The sequence below is a fragment of the Manacus vitellinus genome, unplaced genomic scaffold, assembly GCF_001715985.3.
Source record: "Manacus vitellinus isolate BGI_N305 unplaced genomic scaffold, ASM171598v3 scaffold_11_pilon, whole genome shotgun sequence".
NCBI lineage: Eukaryota > Metazoa > Chordata > Aves > Passeriformes > Pipridae > Manacus > Manacus vitellinus.
In genome coordinates this window covers 12509741-12537204 of record NW_021938895.1, presented here as the reverse complement: position 1 = coordinate 12537204, position 27464 = coordinate 12509741, and the positions used below count along the sequence as shown (strand labels likewise).

General features: G+C 38.7%; 1 protein-coding gene across 3 annotated transcripts in view; it reads right to left on the bottom strand.

Annotated features, from left to right (window-relative positions):
* The window catches only part of KIDINS220 (kinase D interacting substrate 220), a 75505-nt gene extending 51600 nt beyond the window's left edge, over window positions 1-23905 (bottom strand). For all 3 annotated transcript variants that reach the window (XM_018067998.2, XM_018067999.2, XM_018068000.2), the window contains exons 1-11: window positions 23781-23905; window positions 16143-16292; window positions 10366-10464; window positions 8833-8931; window positions 7312-7410; window positions 6306-6407; window positions 5773-5871; window positions 4669-4866; window positions 3955-4053; window positions 1540-1638; window positions 810-908 (exon numbers count right to left, since the gene is read on the bottom strand). In XM_018067998.2, coding sequence (XP_017923487.1) covers window positions 810-908; window positions 1540-1638; window positions 3955-4053; window positions 4669-4866; window positions 5773-5871; window positions 6306-6407; window positions 7312-7410; window positions 8833-8931; window positions 10366-10464; window positions 16143-16250 — 1101 coding nt within the window. In that variant the 5' untranslated portion in view covers window positions 16251-16292; window positions 23781-23905. The remainder of the gene's footprint in view (window positions 1-809; window positions 909-1539; window positions 1639-3954; window positions 4054-4668; window positions 4867-5772; window positions 5872-6305; window positions 6408-7311; window positions 7411-8832; window positions 8932-10365; window positions 10465-16142; window positions 16293-23780) is intronic.
* Between the last annotated feature and the right edge of the window lie 3559 nt (window positions 23906-27464).

Below are 27464 nucleotides of genomic sequence, written 5' to 3'. Positions count from 1 at the left end.
ATTACAAATGTTTCAGAAAAGACACATGAGAAAGCAGTTCTTAGAATGCTAAATCTAAGATACTGTCTACTTTTTTAAATGCTTATATTAATGTATCTTAAGGTTCACAAAAATATCTTAAGGTTCATGAAAACTAGTCTCTATTTAGAAACAAGTGTCTACTAGGAAATTCAGAGACTTGTTCAGAACAAGAAATAATGCTTGTTAGAGTTGTTTCAATGTCTGCTCAGAATTCTCAAAAAAACTTTCCAGTAAAAGCTTTTTTATTACATCAACATATTAATACTTATATGCCCTAAACATAACACTAGGAGATTAAAAAAACTATCAAATAAATCAACTAAAAGGCTAACAGTCAGAGTAGGTGATGCATAAGGAGACAGCAACAACCACTTGTATTTGTCCTTGGCATTGCTAAGTTTAATGTCTATTAATCAAAAACTATCATTAGTGACAAATAACATTTCTTTATGGTCTTTTTCAAGTGCATTAAGAATTAATTTATCTGTGAAATTTTTATTCCTGGCCTGCATTTTTTTCTTTTCAAGTTATTAAGAGCACTCTAATACCAAGAAACCCCCAAACAATAGAACAATAATATATTAATAGTGGAAACAGATTTACATTTAAGTACTCTGATTTATTTAATTATTAAACACATGAGAGACTAAGCATTTAAGTATTATGGTCTATTTAATTATTAACATATGGGAAGCTCTCTTTCTGTAGCCTCAACAGCTCTCTACAAAATCTTGCTGCAAATCTAAAATGATTAAATATACTAAAGTAAACAAATTAATATTCTTTACCTTGTCTACAGCTGAGACCTTAGCTCCTTTGTCCAGAAGAAGCTCTACTATTTCAATATTCCTCATTTTGGTTGCCTTTATAAGCGGTGTTTCTCCGTCCTAAAATGGAAAAGTAGGCCTAATACAAAAATCCTATATACTCAAAACCAAGACAAAAATAGTGATTGGGTAAGAAATTAAATCCAAAACTTTTAAGACAATTTTTATTCAAATATGTTACTGTGCAAGTAACAACACTTCAGCACTTATGTTTGTGAAAAAGTACCTCAGACCTAGTATTTGATTAGAATCAAAGAACAAAATACTAATAGAGAAAGACAAAATCCAGATATAATACAAGGTATTTGAATAGACCTCAATGCTGTGCATACTACTTCCTCTTTTTTTTTTATTGCTGCACATGCAATAGACAGTGGCCCAAGGTCATGCTTAGTAATATTAGAAGCCTTTTTCCCCAGTTTCTAGTAGCACCTGCTCTCTAGTTCTTATTGCTGGTTATGTGAATGATGCTGAGGTAAAGAATCCACATGTTCCCTGCTATCACAGATTTAATAGGAAATCATATTTATGGGGATATCACTAGTGCTAAAAATCCATATTTTAGAAGTTTTTTTTTTTTTACAGCATGCAAGGTACCAACACTTCCCAAAAACTGAATTTAATATAATCTTAACATCACATAGGAGCTTAGAAAATGTTAAACAAAGCAATTCAATTAAAATTCTGTTACCTTGGTACATGTTTCAGTATCAGGATTGCATTGCAAGATATCCCTCACCATTGTAGCATTTCCTTTCTCAACTGCCCAATATAAGGCAGTTTTATTATCCTGAAAAAAAAAAAGATTATTAAATGCTAACAGTATTTTCATTCAGTTGGATAAATTTCATAAACTGCACATAAGGTACAGCCATAATATATTGAAAATAGCATATAATACAGTAAATTTTAGCACAGCTCAGGGCAAAGGGAAAGGCCACCAAATCCAATTGGTACAACAGTATACTTTGCAGGGAGGATGAAAATCTAGCAAGAGAATACAAATCTATTTTAAAAACCCTTGTGCAATGTATTAAGAGGCTTTAACAATCCTAGCAGATTTAACCTGTCTTGAAACAGTTTCAAAAACTACATATAAGTATTCAGTTTTAACTCAAATATAAAAGTTTTTTAATAAAATAAAATAACTTTTTTTCATAGGCCATGCAAGCTGGAAGGCTGTAAAAGCAGAGGGACATGAAAGTCAACATAAAGTACCAGAATGCTGATCAGCCAGACATTGTATCACCAAACCAGGGAGAATGGTTCAGAGCTGCAAACCTGCTTGTGTCATTAATTTTTTCCTCCAGTCATGTGTGTTGTCCCAGAAAGTCTCCATGCCTGCAATTTTTAGCCTAGCAACTGCACCATGACTCTTTCTGTTTGAGGCATACTTGTGTAGAGACATTTAAGAAAAGCCTCTGAACACACACCTGCTTCTAAGTAGGAATATCAAAGTACCCCTTGCAGCCTTCTACTTGCTTGCTTCTTTCATTTGCAGCTCTTCCTCTTTCACTCATGGGCTTCACAGCAAACCGAGTTTAAAGCCTTTCTCAGCAGTTTAATAAGCCTGGTCACTAAGATTTCTTTCCTCTCTGATCACTTGTGTTTCATCTTCTCTATCCTTCTGTCAGCTGGTTTCCAACAAGACACAACCCTGAGGTACTCAGCTTCTCAATAGCAACATCAGCTACACAGCCAGGCATGGGTTTGCCAGATGCTCCCAGCTGGCCCTTCCCCTTACCAGACAGGCTGAGGAGAACATCACCTGAGCCCTCCACTGCCCCAACACTCACTCTTGAGCCCTATGTTTTATTTGCTGAAGGTACCCACCAGCTAGTGACCATATGAATGAATCATCAGCAAGGAACACAGTTGCTGGAAGGCTGGACAAGACTCAGCAACTTTTCTGGACCATCACAAATGTGGGCAGTTAACATTTCTCCCCAGAACAAGTCTGGCTGGCAGGCAGCTGCCGCAATGCCAAACAGCAGAGGAGTTGTTAAACACTAGTGCTCATCTCTGATTCTGAAACTGCTGGTCCTAAACGAAGATCTGAAATGCACACCCAGAACCTTCCTCTGATGGCACTGACTCCTGCTGTGCCAATAAGACCACAAAAGTATTCTCTAGATCAACCACTGCAAATGGCTATTCAGGCAATTTTACACTGCCAGAAGCCACAAGCTTCCCTGCCACCAAAGAAGCTGGGTGCTCTTGCTATTTCTGTATTGCCTCAGTCCTATCAAGATGTTGAAAAGCTTCAGATTTTCAGACCCATGTCAGCCAGAAGCTGAGACACACAGGTTTCCAATGGCAGGTTAGAGGAAGACATCCAAACACTACTTTTTCTCCAAACTAAAAGCTTCCTGGCTTCTCACAGATGCTCTGCATCAAGAGCAGGCACTGAACCTTTGCAGCTCTCAGTGACCAGTTAGTTTTGTGTTCAAACTTGGCAGAACATGTGTGCCTAAAAGTAGAGCGATTTGAATAGCTTCAAGCAAACGAAAGCAAGTTGAATGTAACAATAAAAACAACTACCATGCCGAGCAAGGGAGCTTCCAACAGAAGAATAAAGATAATACCTTAATGAAAGGACAAAACAGAAAGAAGGGGTAGGTAGAAAACATGGAAATCACTAACAACAGTGTTTAACGTAATAGAGACAGTTGGTGGAGACAAAAACCAACCAAGCACAGTGACAGAACTGAACTGACAACAGATATAATCTAAGGTGCATCACATTTTATTGATATTAAATTTAAAATATTATCAAAATAATGATGCTAAGCAGTTTTTTAAGTATGTCACTATTTTAAATCTGTTCAGTAGTGCAGATGAAACAAGTTGAATTTGTCTTTTGCTTTTCAACCACTATATAAATTAAGTGAAAAAAATGCTGCTTAACAAGTCATTACAACTACATATATCTTAAAAATTGCATAGCAACATGATGTATTTTTCCTGTTTGATGGAACCTGAGTTTCCTACAGAGTAGACAGAGCAAGTTTTAAAGCCCTGTTTTCAGAAACACAGTATAACTGTTTGGTATTTCAATTCACATCCTATTTTAGAACTACTATAACACTTACTTTGCAGTACTTACCTGACCTCTGATATCTATATCAGCATATTTATGGAGCAGGGCCCTCACAATTTCAACATGACCACCTCTAACAGCCCCAATCAACACTGTATCTCCACTCTAGAAAAATTGTGAAAGAACACTGAACATTAATTAATACTATTTAGGAAAAAGAAATGTAACAGAATAAATTATAGCCTCAAAACATACATTATTCCTATTTACATTAAGAAATCTGCACTTGTTTTTAAAAAAGATACAAAAATAGTTCTATCTCTGAAAAAAATGGGTATACAAAATAAAAAATTCTGGAGTTTTTTATTTTTCAAAGAAATTAAATTGCTATGGAAAAATAAGCACTCCAAAAATAGGTCTAGCTTAAACTACTATCCTAAAAAATAACATCATAAACTATAATGAATATGAAAAAAAATTTGTACTCTAGTTCATAGGAAGACCAACCACTCACAGTAATAACCTCCTTGAAATCAGACAATAATGTTGACTGTCTCCTTTAGATGTTTCAAAGCTGAAAGAAGATCTTCAAGAAGTTTAAACAATTTTATACCTTTTTTTGGTGCAGATTTGCCTGCTATACATAAAAATACCCCTAGGTGGCAGAAAAATCAGAAAGCCAGAAAAATCACATATTTACAAATCTGCATACACTGGTATTTAAACCTACGTTATTATGGCATATATATAAAACAATAATTATGATGAAAATTTACTCACTCGATCAGGAATGTTCACATAAGTTCCAGCATCAAGAAGATCCTGCACAATTTCAGTGTGTCCCTCCTTTGATGCAATCATCAAAGCTGTATTTCCATCTTTATCTGTCAGGTTTACATTTGGGTTCCTTTTCAGTATTTCTTTTACTGAGTCAGTATAGCCACCCTTCACTGCTACAATAAGTGCAGTCATAGAATTCTTTAAACAAAACCAACAGATTTTATTGTACAGTGGATCATCATTATATCAGCAGTTTAAGTAACAAAAGATTAGTCAGACGTTACTCTCTTCACCATCCAAATGCTACTTCAGTTTTGTGTTTTAAAGTGCACCTGTAATGTTTTTTTTAAAAAAAGAAATAAACTAAGTATAATAGTAGAGAACACTTCAAATGCAAACAGTAAAGCTCAGATCAGTTTATTCTAACTCCTGAATGCCACACACGTGATAAAATAATTTTCTTGTCGCATGGGAACATAGTATTATCAGAGCACCCAGGTCTACCAACACTGTTCACAAAGAGGTTTTTGGAAGAACTTCAGAAATAATCATATGAAGACCAGAAGTTGTTCCAATTTCCCACTTTTAACTGATTTTTTTTATTTTGATAAGCAACTTAAATGTAATCTGTTTTATTTAAAAACAATATGCAGCTGAAAAGTCCTGATAAAATTTCAGCTTCTGAAAAGGCCCAGTCACCATTACTAATTCCAAAAGATACTTTGTGTTTGACTTACTTTTCAAATAGCACTGAGGAAAAAGATATTTGATATACGGGGCTTGGATACAGATTGAATTTTGATAGTGTTAACCTTCAGATTACAATCACCTAAATTCATTATGTTCACTAAAACTTACACTTAACACACTTGTGTGCCCACTGTCATTACAACTCCCTAGTTACATTATATTTTTATTAAAAGGCACAAAGAAGTTTCAATAATTTGCACATGAAGTCTTCAAATAGCTGGAAAGTAACACACTCAAAGTAACACTAACATTTCATCATTTCATGTATTTCTTGATATTTGTATTATAAAATAAAACAGGCCACACGGAGGTATGTACCCACATCTCATCACTGGAAAATTAACAGTTACTTACAGCTCCTTCTTGATCAACATCAGCTCCCATCTGCAGCAAGTATTTCACACACTCCAAATGACCTTTCCTCGCTGCCCAAACCAGTGGGGTGGTTCCATACTGAAAAAACATGTACAACATTTTATCATGTTACTTTCTGAATTTTGTATCCTCTACAATCTAGTATTTATCCTATACTTTACAAAGATAATCCTATACTTTACAAAGATAGAATTTGGTCTTGTGACTTAACACAAACATTTGAAAAGTCATTTCAACTTTTCTTTTGTAGATGATAGCTGTAAGAATTACTTTTCTCTACAACCTAGGATAGCAAGGTTTCCAATAGCTCAGAAAACAGAATTGTGCTCCACTGAAATAAACATTAACAACCATCTTCAGCATACTGTGGCAAAACCTCCTTCAAGCATAACAACTAATTCTCATTTCACGGCCAAAATAAAACAGCAAATGTTTTTCCAATCAAAACCTCATATTTTACAAGAAATTCATCAAGCACTACAGAGATTAAATGTTATTTAGATATAACTTACTTTGTCAGAGCAGTTCACTTTAGCTCCATGTTGCAGTAAGAGATGTACTATATCCGCGTGGCCCCGTCCTGCTGCCCAAATAATTGGATAAACACTGTATTGCTTAGAATTGAAAAAACAAATAAATAATTATAGTCTGAATTCTTTATTTTCCACAAACAAAACAATGCTCCAAGAGAAGTTAAACCCACAGAAGAATGAATATACAGAAAAAAATGTAGCTACATATCAATAATTGTTACCGAGTACATTGTCCAGATGATACCTAGAAAAATGTACACTTTAATCTGTTTTGTTTTAAAACTCCTTAAGCAAGGTTTATAAATTCACATCCTCGTCTTAATACAAACATTTGTACTGTAGGAAGGAAGCAATAGACAGCTATGCAATATCCTTAAGCAATCAGGACTGCAGTGGAGTCACACCATGGAAACCAGAAGAAATCAACCATCAGAAAGGTTGTTCTGGCCACTGATGCTCTTCCTTGATTGTTCACTGTTGCCTCAAACACCAGAGAACTGACAGTATAGACAAATTGTTTAGTCAAGCTTCAACATGCCTATGCTCTATAGAATGTGTTTATAAAATTAACTAAATCTCAAAATATATGGATTTTTTAATTCTCTAGCAAGTATAGTACACATTTATATAATCTAAGCCTCTAAATTGCACACATTAGTTATTCAATTAACTTCTACAGATGCAGAAAAATGACAGTTGTTATACAGGTAGTATTAGATACACTACATATCTTTTCTATTATTTCCTGTCCTGATAATTTGAATCTTATTATGAGCTATACACTCATTTGCTTCAACTAATAAAATTCAAAATTAATAAAAAACCAAGTGGCTATCACATAGATTATTAAAGCAACTTTATGAAGTACAGTGATTAATGTCATATTGCAAAAAAATGCAAAATGTTTAATCAAGATAATAAGACGAGTGTACAATTCAGGGCTTTAAACATTTGGGAGGAGGGATCATTTAAGACTTAAACTTACCATTCCTGTGATGTTTGGATTTGCTCCTTTCTCAAGCAGCAGTTTAGCTACTTCAGTGCGGCCTTTGTATGATGCCCACATCAGGGCAGTCCATCCTCCCTGGCAAGCACAAATCAAAGAAATGTAAAAACTGAAAAATAATGTAAGTAATTACTTTTATTTCATTTTCTATTTGTCCTAAGACTGTTTTGCAAATCTAAACCATAGTAAGGATTGACTACACAATATTGGAATCCTCCTATTTATGTACAATAAGCAATAAGTACATCTGTGAAAGGACTCATTTCCTGCTGCATGCAAAACTTCAGAAAACATCATGTTCTCCATGTTGCTTAACACTGAATTCAGATTTCAAATGCACATAAATCCCACCACTGTATTAAAAAACAAACAAGAAACACACCACTAAGTTAAAACAAAAGTATAGAATCCAAATCAATTAACATGAAAAGTTTATTTTTGATTGCTGTAACAGGCAATAATAAAAGTAATTAATTTCAAAGTGCATTGATGTGTTTATTTACCTTTGTAAACTAGCAGACAATGAGGTTTCACTGCCTAAGGCATTTGACAGATCAAGTAATCAAAATTAATTTTAAAATAACAGTACGCCTCTGATAACTGCAACCACAATTTTTATTTATTTCTTTAGAATAAACTTCTGGGGAGGTTAAAAGATCCCTCTGACTGATACAGGTCTAAAAATCAAGCACCGGCCATGTGAATGTGCTTAACATTAAATGAAAAAGCTGGATTAGTGAAGATGCCTCAGTCTTCAGACAGAGTGGAACTTCAATTAAAGGAAGCACTTGAACTCTCCTCTAGTGGTTTTCCACACTCTAACTTAAGCAGAGCAAAATTAGTCCTTGCAGGTACTAATTCCATATTCTCCACTGTCTCCAGTGGAGACAGTTTTAGCTCTTCAGAGGCATCTAACCTGAGAATCACACAAGCAGCTTTTGCAATTCTTTAGGTGGACTGGACTGTAGCATCCACTTTCCTATACAAAAATTTGGCAAGATGAATGAACAGAAATGTCAAGATATTGAAAACAAGGACTGTTATATGAACAATCACAGCTGTCCAGAGAAAAAGTAATTACTTTTCCCAGGCATTCTCTGGGAAAGATGAAATTTATCTTACCAGAATACTTTCTAAAAAAAGCCACTACAACCAAAAAAACAGACAAAAAAACCCCAACAAAAATCCTGCAAAAAAACTTGCCCACACAAAACACACCCAAAAATCAAACTGTTCTTCAGTTTAGCTTTTTTCCAAAGCAAATTAAGAGGAAAAAAGCAGACCTAGAAAACCAGTTGAATTTATTGACACTAAAGCAACTACTTTACAATGGTAAAAAACAATATTTAACTATAGATTCTTTTTCACTTCAGCAGCACTGAGTACATAATTTAAGAATGAAAGAACATTCCTTTGTTTTCCGGAACTGAAAATCTCCAACTCACGAAATTGTTCTTCTTACTAAAAACTATTTTATTTTTACCATAGGACAACACATACCAAATCCCGATGCTCCAAACTGACATTATAATTGAGTAGCTCTGCTACAATAGCTGTATGCCCTTCTTTAGCTGCTGAAATAAGAGCTGTCCAGTTATCCTACAAAAAATAAAAAAACATTTAAGTAATATTCAGTATGTCAATACAATTAAACTTGTTTTTCAAATGTTTAATCCACAACAGGAAATACACAAGACCTTAAAATAACTGTCTTGTTAAAAAAAAAAGTACTAATAAACTCATGGTGTACCAGTGTATGTACCATATATATATGGAAATACAGAACAACTACTCCAAACCTCCCCCCCCAATTATCTGCTCTCCTACCCAATATCCACCCCTTTCCATTCCTCAATTCACTGCAGGTTATCTTAATAATTTCGTAGAGGAAGCAACACCTAAAAAGGATTAGAGAGTGAGGTCAAGACCTTGAAAACTGCTGAGAGGGGATGAGATGGTAACCAAGAGCACAGAAAACGTTGGCGGTCTGTGTGATGCGACAGCACCCAAAGGACTAATGTGAAGGAGAATCTGGACCACAGCTTTTTGGATTTATGATCACTTAAGGAGATACATTTCCTCTTGCATTACACTAATTTTCCACCTAATACTCCAACCACATACAGGTGTGGACTACTGTTTTATATGCTTATAATTATAGCAACAGTTTATAAGGTACATGTTCTTCTTAGAACTATAGAAACTGTGACATTTATAGCAATTGTAATAAAATGTCTCAAAAAAGAGAGACTGTTTTTTTTGGTTTATTTTTGTTGTTTCCTTTTTTATTTTATTTTAAATGACAGATTTCATACCAGACCCTTCCTGGATGGTCACACTGCTATAAGTAAACTAAGTGCAGAACTGAAAAAACACAAACAATATCCTTTTTGTGTTTATCAGTCTTCATTGGAATATATAGACCTTCCAAAACTTTTTAACATCTTTGTCCTATTCACCCCTTTTGGGCATCTTTCATCTACAGTCAACCTCTTTCTCAAAGGCATGAAGACAATTCATAAATTTGAAACTCTTCTGTGCCACCATTCTGGCTTTCACCTGAAATAATCCTTTAACCTAAATTCTCCTTCAGTATTTACTGAAAAAAACACCAAAACCAAGAAAAAAAAAATTCCAAACAAACAGAAAACCCCCAAACCCACTGACACACCTCAACATCACTGAGGAGCAAAATCACTTGGACCTCATCTTTGATGCTGTATTTCTCTACTCTGCCTAACCTATTATATTATAGCTTCCCAGTACTAATTTCCCAGAAGAAACAGCAGCAGCATTCAGCAGAGATCCTCAGACATTTAAAACAACTTGAATATCCCTACTCTTTATGAGGACCCAGAGGAATACAAAAGCCAACGAAGTTTTGGATAAAATTTCTCTTATATGTCATCCTTTTCCACCTGTTACTCTTCTTCCTGCCCCCAACACTAACCTAAATTCCCTTTCTTTGCCTGCCTCTTGAAATTTCTTGTTCCTCCACTGTTATGGTCCACCATACAAAGCACTAATACTTACTGCATCTTCCAAGTTGCAATTAGCTCCTTTCTTGAGAAGCTCCTGGACAATTTCTAAATTGCCTTGCTCAGCAGCCAACATGAGTGGAGTCTGGCCATTCTGAAATCAAAGTGACAGGAAAAATGATGCACTGGAAAGTGATACAAATGCCACACATACACACACAATAAAAAAACCCAGAAACTACAGAGGAACGTTGTTTCCAGTTTTTAATTGCCAGTGAGACGTAGTAAGAAAGACTGGTTTTCAAACCATGCAGTAAACTCACAATAAAAATGGAAAACATGGTATTAAACCCTGTCACATAGGCAACTTAAAAAAACCCAGAAAACTCCAAATCCAAAAAATCAACCAACCAAAAAAAACACAGACAAAAACAAAGCCCCTCACATATTTCAGACAGTAAAAATGGCTACCAAAAGAAAAAAGTTACATTACTGAACATCTGCCTTTCTGAATTATTTGCTCACTGAAGACATCTCTAACACAGTCTGTTATATCTTTACAACTTGAAGTAACTCAGTCACATTGTTAAGAAATTAATAAATAAATCCACCATAGGAACCACAATGGCCATTAAAACATGCACACTGATTCAGAGGAACAGCTGCTGAAGCATTGGAAAAAGTAGCCAAGTTATATACCCCACTCCTGTCTGACTATACAAAATACAGACATCATTCCTGTCCTGTGCAACACGGGTTCTTAACAGTCTCATCTCAGGGAAGATGAAAGACAGAAAATCCTGTTTATTTGCCTTCAGAGGTGTTTTAAAAGTCAGTTACAATCTGTCATCCTTCCATCAGCCTACTTCTGTGTCAGCAAACTTCTGAGATACTTTTCATCATGCAGAGTAACTGTAAAACTTGCTAAATTTTACAGTAAATTTGTTAATTTCAACAAGTTTAATAAATGAAGATAATTTTTCCTGGCCTGTCTTCTGTTTTCTCCCTCTAACATAGCGAAAACTCCAATTATCTCGTCTCTAAATAATGTAAAACCTACATGTTAGGAGTTATGTACCAGCAATTTCCCTGAAAAGAATAAAAATCAATGGAGAATCAGAATATAGTAATATCACTAATCTTCACTATTGAAACAGTTAACAGTATGATTAATAAAGATATTTGATGACTCTTTCTACTCTTTACACACACAAAATCACAGAAACGCATGGCATCTTTGAAAAAAGCTTTCTGGTCCATCAGCTATTCCCTAGTCTTCACAGAATCTTCCCTGTGACATTACAGATAACCAACAGTATTAATCATGACAGGATAAAATGCAGTATCTAACACAGCAATTTTTCACAGAGAAAAATTAAGCTCTCATGTAAGTTTATGCTGTTATAACTGTATTTTGCATATATCATTGCTTCTAGATCCTAAAGTACATGCATCAAACAAGCAGTGGGTTTTAGGTCTGACCATAAAAAAAATAAAATCCTAAAAAAAAAAAATCAAGAGGAAGGCAAATACTACTTTTTAGAAAAGAACAGCTCTCTCCGGAGGAGAGAACAGTCATAACTTTTGTTCTTTAAGATGAGTTCTTATTATGAAGTTAATATTTTGGGAATACACATTCCAAGTGATTTCGGAAATCATGCCTGACCACTCTGAATGCCTTCTGTGATGACATCACTGGTCAGTGAATGAAGAGCTGAGGCACTGCTTATGACATATCTAGCAAGGATTTAGACACTGTCTCCCATCACATCCACACAGGGTAATGAAATACGGCCTAGATAAATGGACAGTGAGTTGGACTGAAACTGGCTGAACTGCTGAGCTCAGAGCATTGGAATCAGAGGTACAAAGTCCAGCTGGAGGCCAGTCACTAGTGAGGGGATCAATACTGGAATCCTGTTTAGCCCCTTCATTAAGGACCTGGGCAGTGGGACAGAATGCACCTGCACCTTCACAGCCTATACAAAGTTGGGAAGAGTGGCTGATGCACCAGATGCTTGTGCTGCCATCCAGAGGGACCTTGACATGCTGGGCAGACAGGAACCTCACTGTACTGAGTAGGTGTCAGGTTTTGGTATCCACAGAGGAATAACAGGTTTTGATATCCAGAGGGAGCTCACAGAATCTCTGTAAAGAGAGCCTGGGATTGCCCTGTACCAAACAGCCAATTCCAGCTGGCTCCAACCAACCCACCTCAGGACACAGGACTAGACAATCTCCAGAGATCCCTTCCAAGCAGTGCTTTAGCACACAAAAATCCCTATTGTAGCATGACCAATCTTCTCACCTCCTTCTGAATAGTTACTGTTGTTATCACTCTGATTGTCTTCTACAGGTGGATAAAACAAAAGAATAATATAAACTGAAGAAAAGTATGTCTGGGCAAGACGAGGCTGTGGATGGGAAAATTATTCTCTCCTGTAAGAAGTGTCACACAGCTGCAGACTGGCTTTGGTTTTCTAAGACAGATGTAAAACTTTTCTGAAGGGTTCTGAAAACATCCTTCCCTTTTCGTTAGAAGACTCTCAAATAAAAGTATAATGTTTTAGCAACCATCATGAAGATTTTATCAACAGAGAAACAAAACATAATTACTACACCTGTGACATCCAGATTAATTCCCAAAAGTTGCCCAAGAGTTTAGACACTCCACAAAAACTAAATACCCATATTTCTCACAAGCACACCAAGTACTGTCTATTTGTATATCACAGCTCAGTCTAAGTATTGGAATAACCAAATTATAAAGGGGCACACCTGTATCTTTTTAGGGAAATCAATTAGTGGTGTTACCTTACAGATTAGTGCTCTCTCACAGTTTGTGAGAGAACAGAAGATTCAGAATTGAACATGCAGAAGGTACTTCATTATCAAGAGCAGAAAGAAAGGCACATCAAAGGAAAGTGGAGGCTGTTAGGATCAAAGTGTATCACACCAGGCAAGCATCTATCATTAGCTGTTAAGTAATCCATGTATCTGGTATGAAAGGAAAGAAATCACACGAGGGAAAAGGATGTGCAGGGAAAAGGCAGAGAGACAGACTTGCTCCACTTAACTGAAACTGCTGGTGTTAATACAAAAAAACTCATCCACACACAAACTGACTGGGACATCCTAGTTTTTCTGGCAACCAACCACATCAAGATAAAAAGGGTTGGCAAGAATGTGAGTGATCCTACCATTGGACAAGTCACTGCAGCCTGGGAGGTCCTGGCACTAGCAAAACTTGTCTCACCAGCAACCTTTTCAGACCTCCAATGGCACTCCCGTTTCGGTATTTTCTTTTTACCCCAGAAGAAAAGATGCCTTGGCAGATCCAAAACTGGAAAGAGAATTGCACTCAAAACCACTGAATTCCAAGGAAGAGCTAACGCTTAAACAAAACTCCTGTCATTGATACATATGAACAGTCCTCTCCAGTGGGTTTAAAAGTGATGCAAACCACCAATGTCTGTCTCCAGAAATCACCTTCTCCAATGCAACATATTAGAAGACCGAAAACATTAGGTATCAGGGGAAATGACCTCTGCAAAAAAGGCAGTTATTGAAAGCCAGGACAAATTTAGTCCCACTAAGAAGAGAAAAAAATTTAGAAAAGAAGGTGAAGGCAGTGACACTTGATAAAATCAACACAATCTGTCTAATTTCAGCCATGTTGTTGAAAAGAATTACCAGCAGAGGGAACAGACTATTCCCCTTCTCAGATACACTGCATGCCAGGTGGTGAGGTTCATGTGTATGCTCTGAAATTTAAAAATTCTCTTATCTCAAATACCTCAGCATATGTGCATCCACAGTATGGAATGAATGTGCCAATAATGAAAGAAAACCCTCTTAATTGAAACCAGATCTAATAACTACAGTAAGGCTAAATTCTGTACACTGTTTTCCAATTTGCATGATGCTTTTTAGTTTGACTAATATATGCTATTAGACTTCTTTTCAAAAAAATATTCTTTCCACCTTATGCAGATTTGAAAAAATAATGCAAGAGAACATGCATTTTACAAGACTTATTTATTAAAAACATAAAAAAGTTGGAAAGCCAGTTTTCCGTACAGTACTAGGTGAGAAAAAAGTACCTGGCCTGTCAGACCCAATGTCAGAGCCAACTGCTCACAGTAACTGGTGCTCTTTTGAGAGGGCTTGATTAAGGGCTAACGTCAGATCTTCTTCAACCCCCAGCACCATGAAACAGAAAACAACTCTATGCACTGCTCCAAGCTATAGAGAACAGTTGATATGCCAGAGGGTGGGGATGTTGCTCAGAGGAAATTCAACAGGCTGGAAAAATGGGCTGATGACCTCCCTGCAGTGCAACAAAGGCAAATTCAGAGATTGGAACAGACTGACCCCATGGAACAGCACTGGCTGGGGACTGCCTGCCTGGGGAGCTGCCTGCAGAACCAGGCATGGGGTCCCGATGGACAAGAGGGCCATGACCCTGCTCTGCACCCTGTCAGCAACACGGGCAAATCAAACACTGGGCTGCATTACCAACAGCACAGCTGGCCCTCCACTCAACACTGGTGAGGCTGAATCCAGAACACAGTGCTCTCTCCCAACAGAAAGTCTCTCAAAAACAGAGAGACTGACAAACTGCCAAGTCCAGCAACGGGGCCACCCAGTTATGAGACTGGAGCACAAGACATGCAAGCGGGAACTGAGAGCTAGATTTGTTCAGTCTGGAAAAAGAGAAGAGCAAGGGGGCATCAACATCAGTCTTACACCATCCAGACAGAAGGGAAATCTTTGAAAACAAAGGCAGATTCTCCTCAGAGACTCACAACAAGGAGAAAAGAAGTAACAGTCTCAAGATGCAGCAAAGGAGAGTCAATAAAACATAAGGAAAATGTTTTCAAACAGAGTGGTTAAGCACTGGAGCACTGCTCAGAGATGCTGCAGGTTCTCCATCCTTTCGAGAACTTTCAAATTTTGCTTGTAAAGTCCCTGAGGAAGCTAACCCAATGTAACAATGAAGTTAGTCCTGCAATTAAGAGACTGAGCCCAAGGACCTCCAAAGACCATATCTATCCTGAATTTTTCTATGAATACAGTTCTCTGAATACAGTACATAAGTCAACCATGTTCCAGTTCTACAACACTACCTAGGAAATCAGAACTAAAATAAAAATTGATAATACAAGTTATACATCCAGATGAAAGTCCAGATGCTTAGAAACCAAAAATTCTACTACAGAAGATGAAATAACATGCAGAAAACTTAATAGCATGTCAAGATAACAGATTATGAATAATCCACATATAAACTCCCTCCTGTGCATCAAGACTTCCTGTGTCCTCCTGGTAAAGTCATTTAATCCTACTGGTTACCTCTAGACTTATGTTTTGGATACATATAATTTCATCTTGATGAGCATCTGCTCAGATTAAGTTGCAATATATGATCCCACTTAGATTGTATAACAAAGTATCTCTTGGTTGAAAATCAGGATGTAGGGGAAGGTTTATCATCATCCCAGGTTTCACCCCAAAATGAACAGGGTAAGAATGCATATGCAGTTGGATCTGTGAACTAAAACAATTCCTAGCTGCAGAAATACAGGTATAAACTTGGCTGACAAAGGAGGGAGCTGTGTTTTCCAGCTGAGAAGAACACTCAGAAAACATAAAGATGCCGAGGTGCTGACAAAGACTGAACACACAGCACTTAGGCTATGTAAAGGTAAGCAATCACTTGAAAAAACCCTGAAATGTGTATGTTAAATAACCACTGTGATATCACTAATTATTCATTCTTTAACTAATAAGCTGCCATATGAAACTAATGTTTTAAAAAAATCACCTTACCTCATTTCTCTCATCAACATCCCTGCATTTCTCAAGAAGCGCTTTCAGAGCAGGAACATTTCCTTCTTCTACATAGGTCAATAGACTCTGACTCATCAGACTTGCCATCTTCACAGGGTATTTAAAATGCTTCTATATAGCAAAGCTTATCTGTATTTCAAGAAAGGAAAAAAAAAAACAGAAAAGAATAAATAACATCTCTGACATTTGACATGAAAAAGCACAAACTCTATATGTCAGTAAGTTACTGGTTGGGTACAAATACCTGCCATTCTCCTCAACAAAACGCTGTGGAGACACGGGCATTAAAATGCACTACGTTACCATGAAAAGTATTAATCTTTCTAGTTCTTAGAAAATTACAGAAATTATTCTAACTTCAAAGAATCACAGAATATGCCAACTTGAAAGGAATCCATCAGGATCATTGAATCCAACACTCCTGCACAGAACCATCCCCAAGAGTCATACCATGTGCCTCGGAGTATCATCAAAATGCTTCTTGAGCTCTGTCAGGCTTGGTGCTGCGACCACTGCCCTGGGGAGCCTGTTCAGTGCCCAACAACCCACTAGGGGAAGAACCTTTCTCTAATATCAAAGCTAAACCTCCCCTGACACTGTACTGCCTAAATATTTTGAAGGTAATGCATAGTAGTCTTTCATTTGCACAAATGTTTCTGCATTATAAGAATACTTGAATATATTACATACTTTATATATACTAGTTATTTACAATATAACCCTTATCCTTTATGTACATAAGCAAAACATTGAGACTAATCAGCATTATAAAATACAGTGATTCTATCTAAATTGCAGCCATATGGAACTCTGAGAAACACCATTTACTAAATCAGTGATCATCAACTTTATCCAGACATGCCTGCATGTGATGGCATGTTGTTAACTTGCTAGTGAAACTTAACATGGCTTCTGTTGACTGATTATGTTTTTAACCTCTAATATTCAAAACAGGAGAGGTTTTTCTTGGTTAAGGTAGACCATTAAGAACCATTTCAGACTTTCTAAAAACCTGTGTGCTAATGAGTTCAGAGCACCAGTAGTATTACTGTGCCAAATTTATACACATACGGCTGCAGAAGCTGAATCATGCACTGCACCTAAATTAAGTTTCGTTGGATGCAGAACAGGCTGTGGGGCTGAACACAAGACCACTGCCCCCCACACCTTTCTCCTCACCAGCCACTGACATGATCGCTCTCTCTGGCTTTTTCTTGTATGACAGCAGTGTAACAGGAGAGGAAAAACTCCACTTCAGTGTTAGCTAAAGCCTACTGCTTAGGCTATTCTCTACCAGGCAGAAGCCAAAGTGGCTTTCCCGGATGGATGTTCTTACTTTTACTCTCACATCAAAGCAGCCAAGGAGTTTTTCTGCACTTCCAACTGAAGTGAAACAAAAAGAGACACAAGGAAGCCAGCAGGAACTCCACCATCCTTATCACCATGAGTTCACATTTAGAGATTTAAAACACATAATCTAGCTCCTCTTTAAGCTGCTTATATAGTCCATAACAGTATCACACCATCCTTTCTGCTTCACCAAGTAAGTATGTATAGTCAAACACAATGTTGTCAGGGATATGTTAGATACAACCTGAGCTCCCTACAACACTGCAGCCATCAGATGACCTATATACAGAAATGCCTTGTTCATAAAAATGCCAGTTAACACCTCAGCTAAGATGACAGCAGCTCTGGATATGTGCAAATGAAATTCAGGCACATATGAATGTCTAGTGACAAAAGAAAATACAAACTATATGAAACTATAATTCCGACATTATTTAAAACAGACACCTAAAACCAGTAAAAAAAATAAACCTAGATCTAAATCTAGATGTGAAGCCCAGCAGCAGTTTTCCCAGGCACTGACCAAACAGCCAGTCTCTCCCACAAGAAAGCTATAAATAAACTAAGACCACAAAAGGTCTGTCACATTTACCGTACAGTTAAATTACCATCAAAGGGCAAGCAGCACAACAGTGGTGTCATATACTTGTCTTCATTCTTTTTCAGCAGAAGGAAGAGCCAATTGAGAGGCTGGAAACTTACAACAAAAAAAACCACTAAAGTACACCAAAAATTAAAGCTTTGAAAAGAAACACTGCTTTTAGTGACTCATTGCAGGCACACTGGCTCCTACTGCCATTTCAGACAAAAATAGCAGGAAGGTCAGCATCTTGCCTAGCATCCAGCTGCCATCCAGAACAGCCCACCTCCCTCGTGGCCTGCAGCAGCATCATACAGCCCTATGCAGGTGTCTCAGATCTTCTCAAGCACCTAAAATGACATTAGATATTGACATACACCTGTATTCCTCCCACCATTTTTTACATTTGACAACAGAAATTCAGGAAATGTGACTTGCCATAGCTCCACTGCCATCACAGCCATTTTCTGATTTTCCTGTGCAGTGTCACAGCTTCCTTCCTGTAGCTGTACCTTAAATTCCTATGCTGTTTTCCACACCAAATACTCAACTGAAAACTGTACCAAAAAACATCCACAAAACATGACTACAAATGTCTCAGCAAGTGAATTATACTCTGCAGTTGCTATCAAAATGTCACCAATTACTTTTTAGCTAGTGTGAAAAGTAAAAGAGTATTCAGCATTGCTTCTTCCTCAAAGTAAGATTCGTCCCTTGATGTTCCCTTTGGACATATTTCCAAAAGGCAAAGGCAGCCCTGCTGCACTGTAGATAAGCATCCTGCTCCAGAAATCCCAGTTAGCAACAGTGCAGCTTCTGCCTTTATGCAGAGCTCAATCCCTAGAGGCAACTTAAATCTTTGACTAACAGCAAAACACCTGATGCCAATAAATACATCTAAAGATGTGTTTACAAGCTCCACGTCAATATTACTTCTATAAAATGAAAACAGATTTGCAGGGGTGAACTCTCTCTGACAATGTTAGTATTCCTTATCCCCTATGCTTCGCTGTCATATAATATCTCCTTCTTAGAATTAATAAGTCTATTTTATAAAAACGAGAATCACAAAATCAAATACTATAATTGTGAATTTTATATCCTCATATATTTGCTTTTTATTTGCCCCTTTTCAGGTAAGCTTCTTAGAGCACCCAAAAGATCAACATCACTGGAGAGCTTTATGAAAGAATGGTTTAGGGACAACCACCATCATCCAAAACCACAACCCCCCCCCACCAATCCAGAAACAAAGATAAGTAAAAAGGGTGGTGTTATGATTTTTGGAAACTTTGCTTTATTTCTTCCCCTCAAGAACACAGAACACACCTGAAATTACGCTGAAGTTTGTTCATGATACTTTCACTCGTGACAGCAAGTCAATGTAAACTGAGCACAGCTGCAATACACCTTTTTATTAAATAAAATTTATGTTATCATGTTATGCAAATTAACCACTTTACTCAAAGTCCATATATGTGGTGGTCACCAACGTGTGATTTCTTCCAATGCTTCAGATTTCTTTTAAATGATCATAAGGACTTTGAACCAAGACTCTGAGGCACAGTCTCTAGCTAGAGAAGTAACTCTATTCTGGCCCCTCCCATGGAAAAAGCTCCCTGAAATATATATTCATACAGTTTTCAAACAGCCCTAGAACAAAATGAAAACTCTCAATGGCTTATCCTTGAAGAAAATAAAGGAAAAAAACTTAATCCCAGCCAAATTTTGTAAATACAGTGCAAAACCAGTACCATTCAAGAGCATCCTATATATAAACGTTGCTTAACTGCTCAATTAACACATTTACTTTGTTCTTTGACACAGCAGTATTTTCACAATCTACACCAAAAATTTCAATTACAACAGGAATCCATTTGGAAACCAATCCCCTGTCCAGTAAGGATTAATGTTGTTATTTTTCTCTCCCACCAAAGCAAGCCAATTCCCAGTCCACAAACCAGTTTTTCATTCACAATCCTAAATTCCAAGCTTGGAAATCTCACAACATTCTCAGGCAGCAAATGCTAGTATTTTATAAAACTAAGAACACACCAAAAACTATGAAAAGACATACAGAGCACAAATGGTCAGGTGAAGGCAATGTTTGCAGAGAGATTTACCTGGTTTTGTAAGGCTCTTGCATCCTGAGCTGAAGCAGAGGTACCTTATCACAAACCTTATCACACTGTTTTGGAAAGACTGCAGAAATTTGTTAATCTACAAAAACGTAGCTTCTCTCAACAGCACCAACACTGACTGCAGAGGTCCTGATAACTCAGTGATTTTTTTATGAATAGATATAAAAACTAGTCAACAAGTACTAGCATAACTGAGAAGACCTTCTTTTCTTGTTTTATTTTCAATAAGTAAAGATAGTAATGACTTACATAAGATTCATACTTTTCATCATACAACGAAAAAGATTGTTGCTTTTTTTTTTAATGCTTTCTTCTATTTCCAGACACAAAAGCCACCTTCCCAACATGGAACACTGTGACAGATTTTCCAGCTAACTGTAAAAGGAAATAATTACTGTGCTGCTGGAATCCAAGCACATACAAATCAAATGCGTAAATACACAGTATTTCACCCTTCAAACACTGGAAATGACAGCTTTTCAAATGAGATTTAAAAAATGAGAAACACGGAAGAATTGTGTGTATGAAATTTATTATAAAAGACTAACATAAGTCAGTCTCATATCCTCATACGTTTTTGTGCTCTTTGATGGCTTAAAGAAATGAAAAACAGGCTGAAACATCACCTTTACTCAGGCTGCAGGGAATCTTGCTAACACAAGCATTACCCTTCCTTTAGGACACCTTATTGTAATCCCTTCCTAAATGGACACACTTCCCAAACGCTAAGAGATCACAAGTCAGGCATCACTTGAAGTGGTAAATATTTTAAAATATTTTTTCCATGGAGACTGAGTCAACCAGGATTCTGTTTACAGAATAAATTTTCAGAATAGCTGAAATGAGTCTCTAAAAATATTAATTTCTGGTATTCAGAGTTGGAGAGAAATAACAAATCTAAGTTTCCATAAGTAGTCTACACCCACACCTCTTCTCCAGTGTCTGAAATTCCGGTGTGACTAATGACCTTATGCTACTTTTCAGTTTTTCCTTATTTATCTGGGAACATTTATTCTACTTCTCTTAGCCACATTCCTATTATCCAAAAGCGAAACCTTTTAACAGATTACCTTTTTTTTTTTTTTTGCTACTTTCTATCAACGAACAAAATAATGTAACTCAAAAATTCTCAATATACAAAAAGTGAACTAAAGCTAGAGACACAGACATTCTTATTTTGAAACCCAAAGCCAACATGACTAAAAAATGTTTGCACAAAAGGAGGTTTCTATGGCTGTAACTATTATTACTGTACACAGTAAGAAATACAGGAAATCAGTGATAAACAAGCCCTTCTTTTCTACCTTATGCACTCAAGGCAACAGCCATTTTGAAATATTGTAGTGATGGATTTTTTTATTTTTTTTAATAAACCCATGGGGACTGGGGATTACATACAAAAGACTGGAAAGATGTAAATACATATTTAAAATAAAGTGCTATTGTCAGCTGATAGGAACTATCAGATATGTCTATGTTCTACCCTTGTTAAAAATCAGTTAAAGTGTTTGTGAAGTATCTGATAAAAGGATCTATACTTTATTAGAGAAACTAGTTTGAGACAAAATTTAAATATAGTCAATGAACATTAATGTATTGCTAAAAACATGTGAATTCTAAGAGATAATTCAACTTTTGTACAAAATACAAAATGCCCAATCCTACAAATCACTATTTTGGGTTTTAAATGATCAAATAAAAGAAAGCAAATAGAAACAGGTAGCATTATTAAGGGGTTTTTTAAATTATACCAACCAACACAAATCAACTGTCAAAACCTGCATAAAACACGTGCAAGCACAACAAAAAAGTCTGCAACATCACCTTACATGGCCTCATATGGCCAACACGTTTCTCTGTACTACAAAATCAAGGGTTTATTAGCCACAGACACAAGATGTAAGACAAAAATCTAACTTTTACAGTATTTACACTTTAAGGAGAAAGTCAATCGTGTGATACAGATCTTTTAACATGGAACATTTCATATGCTGTGGTCACACAGGATTTCAAGCAGATTTGAATTCCTTCATAACCAATTCATTTTAAATAAACAGTGCTGCAGAACAGTGAATAGATGCCTATCCAGTACACAAAGAGGTAGATTTTCGTACATGTTCTGACCTCAGAAAAAGACCTCCTTTTTTCCTTTCCATTTCTTTACTATTTGATGGGGGGAAGGGGTGTCAGGCAATTAATCTCATGATTCAAACACTTTTTCAGGAAAAGACATATTATTCTTCCCTCCATCAATCCTTTACCAAAAGTTATAGAGAGGAAATCACTTTTTCAACCAATTTTTAAGCATATATGAGAAGTGGCAAAGCCCTATTACTTTTCAGAGATTTTACTACTCCTTCAGTGGTGCCCTGTGGCAGGACCTGAGGCAATGGGCACAAACTGAAACACAGAATCATGGAATCAATCATAGAATCAATTAAGCTGGGAAAAGAGATCAAGTATGGCTGAACACCAAGGTGTCAACTAGATTATGGCACTAAGTGCCACATCCAATCTTTCCTTAAGCACCTCCAGGGACAATGACTTGACCACCTCCCTGGGCAGTGTCTAATCACTCTTTCTGTGAAGAAATTCCTCCTAATGCCCAACCTAAACTTTCCCTGGCACAGCTTGAGGGTATGTTCTCTCCTCCTACTGCTTGTTGCCTGGGAGAAGAGGCCGATCCCCACCTGCCTGCAACCTCCTTTCAGGTAATTGTACAGAGCAGTAAGATCACCCCTGAGCCTCTTTTTCTCCAGGCTAAACAACCCCAGAACTCCCTCAGCCATTCCTTACAGGAGCCTTCACCTGCTTCACTGCCCTTCTCTGGACTCAAAGGAGTCTCTGTCTGAACATCAGGAAACACTTTGTTACTGTGAGGGTGACCCAGCACTAGCACAGGCTGCCCAGAGAGATTGTGGAGTCTCCGTTCTCGGAGATACACAAAAGCCGTCTGGGCACTGTCCTGGGTGATCCACTCTTGCTGTCCCTGCTTGAGGAGAGGGGTTAGACCAGATGACCTGCGGAAGTCCCCCCCCCAACCTCAACCATTCTGTCATTCTTCATCTTGGAAATCACATGCCAGAAACTTTCCTTATCTACCCTTATCTACCTTTCCGAGTCAACAGAAGGAGAGGAACTCGGAACAAGAGGCTCCCCCGCCGCCAGGGCGCGGCTGACAGCGAACCCCGGCCGTGCTCGCGGCACCCTCGGGACGCTCGCGGTGCCCCCGACACCCCCGCACCGAGCCCGGTCCGCCCCGCACACGGCGCCGCCGGAGCCCCGGGATGCCCCGGCCGGAGCGGACACGCCCGCTGCCGGCCCGCGGCCCTCCAGTGAGGGCATCGAGGCTTGTGGTACAGGCCCCGGAGCCCACCGCGGACATGCATCGCTCCGCCCCGCGCTCCTCGCGGCCCCTCCGGGAGCGGGCCCCGCGGTGCCCTTTGTCTGGCAGCGGCAGCGCCGCCTCCCCACCCAGCCCGCCACCGTGTCCTTCCTCTGCCCTTCGCGCCCGGCCCGCGCTCCCCGCCTTCCCCCGCCACTCACCCCACGGCCAGGGGGGACTCGGCCTGCGGCGGCTCCCCGAGCCCGGCCGGACAGTGACACGGAGAGAGGCGGCGGCCCCGAGCGCTGCTCAGCTCGCCCCGGCGGCGGCGTCCGCCATCTTTTCCCTGGCTGCGCCCCCGCCCGCCCGGGCCGTGACGCGCGGGGGCGGCTCCGCCCGGGCCCGGGCGCGCCCGTGGCCGCGGGCGGTGGGGACGGGCAGGCAGCCCCGGCCCGGGAGCGCCGGCGGGGCAGCGCCGAGGGGGGCACCGGCCCTGGAGAGCCTGCGGCAAGTCCTCCGGCTGCTGTGTCTGAAAGAAAAGAGGGGGGAAAAGGTCTGTGGAAAATTGCTGCTGCCTGACGGATAACCCAGAGACAGGTGGTGTTCAGACCGAGGGTGAGGGCTGCCGCTGGGAAACAGGAAAAAAAAAAGAGTTAAGTCTCACCTCACCTCGCTGTTGTCCGTGAAACTCGTATTCGTTACCCGGTGTGCAACAAGCCAGTAATCACATACTCGAGAGAGACTTCGGTTATTTATTTATTCTCGAGGGCACAAGCCTGCGAGCTCGGTGGGATTCCACAAATCAAGCAAGCCCCGCCGGAGTTTATGCACCATTATTAATAATGCTGATGTTAGTAATGATTTGAAAATTAATAACGCTGAGGGAACAGCGTGAATCCGAGTCGGGAGTTAAAGCTGGATATCAGGAAAAGGTTTTTTACCCAGAGGGTGGTTGGGCACTGGAACAGGCTCCCCAGGGAAGTGGTCACAGCACCAAGCCTGACAGCGTTCAAGAAGTGTTTGGACAACACTCTCCAAAGTTGTTGGTCAATCCTCCCACACGGTGGGATTCTTGGGGCATCCTGCACTGGACCAGGAATTGGACTCGGTGATCCTGCTGGGTTCCTTCCAACCTGGCATGTTCTATGATTCTACAATTCTAAGATTTATACACGGAAACTCAGTGTCAGTAACCCCCCAAGTGCAACCCCTTGATTATGGTTCGTTTGTAATTTCTGTAACAGTTACATAGCCCCAGCTAACTTCTACGCATGTTCAGAGGAGGGGTCTCCACTTCTTTTTGACCTGTAGGAGTGATTTTTAGTATTACAATGATGGTCCAACTATAGGATACATGGACCTTGGTCTTTTGCCAAGCGGGCAATAAATACAGACATACATCAAAATCTTGTTAGCTCCAGGATGTCCTTGAGTAAGGGATGCTGGCTGCTCTCTGTTCCACTGATTAGGCCGCCTTTCTTGCTGATTAGGCCTGGAAGTACACCAAGATCAGAGTACATCCTGACTTAAGATAATTTTGACATATTCCACATTTTGCAATAACACCACATACCTTGAGATTTACCAGTTTCTCCCAGACTCCTCCAAAGCCCAGATGACCAAGCAGCTTCACAGGTATTTTGAAAATTCCCCTCACAGCCCAGGCTGGGGTGTGTGTGGCTACAGTCAGCTGATGCCATTCCCTACATGTTATCAGTGCTTCCAGTGATCCTAAAAATATGTCTAGTGACTGTAAAATGCCACTTCAATCTTCAGCACAGTCCAAATTCATGATAACAGATGCATCTAATTCATTTGGACGACTGGATGAGAGATGATCTCTAATGACTATAGCAATAACATCTCCCCAGGAGATCATGGAACCTAGCTGAAACCTGGGATGGCAGCAAACCAGCCAGGCAAAGGAGCAGAGCCCCCATTTCTAAGGTTACTGAGTCCCAAGTGTTGATATAAATCTTTACAACACTGAGATATTTCACCTCTGTAAAGAGCTATGACTGTTTGCTTCCAACAGGGCTTCCTATATATCCCAAATACTTATAATCCAGAAAGCATGCAGCAAGTGCTTTGCTGACTTTTTTAAGCATGAATTCTCATATGACCTTAAGAAAGTCTTCACACCCTGATAAAATATACAGCTGTCTTTCATGCACAAAAGTTGTTAATACAAAGCAAAGGTGCAAGTTGTGAAATGCAAAAGCTAAATCCACTTAGATATTGCCCTAAAACACTGGTTCAGTGGAAAAACTGGGAGAAATTAAGTATTTAAAGCATATTCTTCTTCTTTACACAATAGAAATACAATACGAACAAATGGAGGATGAATCCCTGCAGTTAATGCTGAGCTGAAAAGTGCCCACTGTGCTACTTGAACATGTGTAAGGGCCACTATTCAAGAAAGAGTGGTCCTGATGCTTCAAGCATCTGTGTAATCTTATTTACATAAGAGAAACCACAGTCCGACAAGACTGCCTCTTAGTATTTATAGATTTTGAAACATTTTCAAAATATTACCCTTTTTTTACAGAATTGATATGGAAACATATATTAGTATCTCACTTCATGATCTCCTCATCGCCCAAATCCTTATTCCAGTATCAGTGTTTCCACCCATCAGGTGCTAGCTGTGTTTTCACCCTGCAGTTACAAAGTTATTAGGCAGAAACAGTAGCTCCTTCCCTCCGGCACAAAAAGGAACTGTACAAACACTGGGAATATGGAGGCAGAGAAAGCACAGTTGTCTGTATGGTTCTTCACTTTCATCCACTTGTGCTACAGATGTATCCAGCTCCTTGTGCTCTTCCAGTTGTACCCTACACTAAGAAGAACAACGCTTTCTCACCAGGGATTACTTCACATAGGCGGCGAGATGTGGTCCCACTGTGGTTTATTTGGTTTGGAAAGATAAACTTTAGCCCACACAGAGTAATAACCCTTTTTCTATTATACACGACCATGCTAGGAAGAGCTGTAAGATATACTGCTAAACTCTGCTGAGGGTACAAGTCTCCAACTCTGATCTAGAAAGTAGGGTGAACACATCTCCCCCTAGAATGACTTCTGTATTCTATACTGAAACATCCTGCATGTTATCAGGAAGTTACTCAGATGGAATTAAGTTAATTATAGACACAGGAAAACATCTGCTGGCTTCAGGATGTTCTTAATCATGACACTTTCTGTGCGGTACCTTAAAAGAACAGAGTTAAAAATTTCCATCACCAACAAGTCTTAGCATTCTGAAGTAGTACCAGAAAGCTGTGTTTTATCGTAATCTGTTCAAATTAATTTTTCAATAAACGCAGGAACATTTGGTTCTTGAAGACACTTCATACTCCTGACCGACTCTGTTGTGAATGTTTATTTGTGAACATAAATTCTATTGCAGTCTAACTTCTGGTTAGAATGACACAAATCACCAGAGCTTCTAAAATTGCATATAGCTTGTCCAAGAATTCTGAACACACAAGGCTTAAAAATACCATTGCTTCAGTAGGGCCTTTCAAGAGAACAACACAAACATTCCAGTATTCCTCTAGGGTAGGACCCCTTGCAGAAACAGATCTGTGTAAAGGCAGAAACAGATCTCTGTAAAGATGTCTTCAAAAACATTGGCTTTACAAGGTTTGTACAGAAGCAGAATTAATACCAGATAAAGAAAAGAGAAAAAATTATTTAATAGCGTTATAGTGATATATAGTCATATAGTTCAATAGTGATATATAATATCCCTTCTTTTCTCTAACAATCTAGGCACACATGGTAAAAACCTGCAGGTCAAGAAGTCTCAGTCAGCTTTAACATCCTGTCACCAGTCAACAGAAACTGCCTTAGCAGAGTCCTGGTAGTCAAGTTTCAAAAAGAAGAAAAAAAAAAAAAAAAGG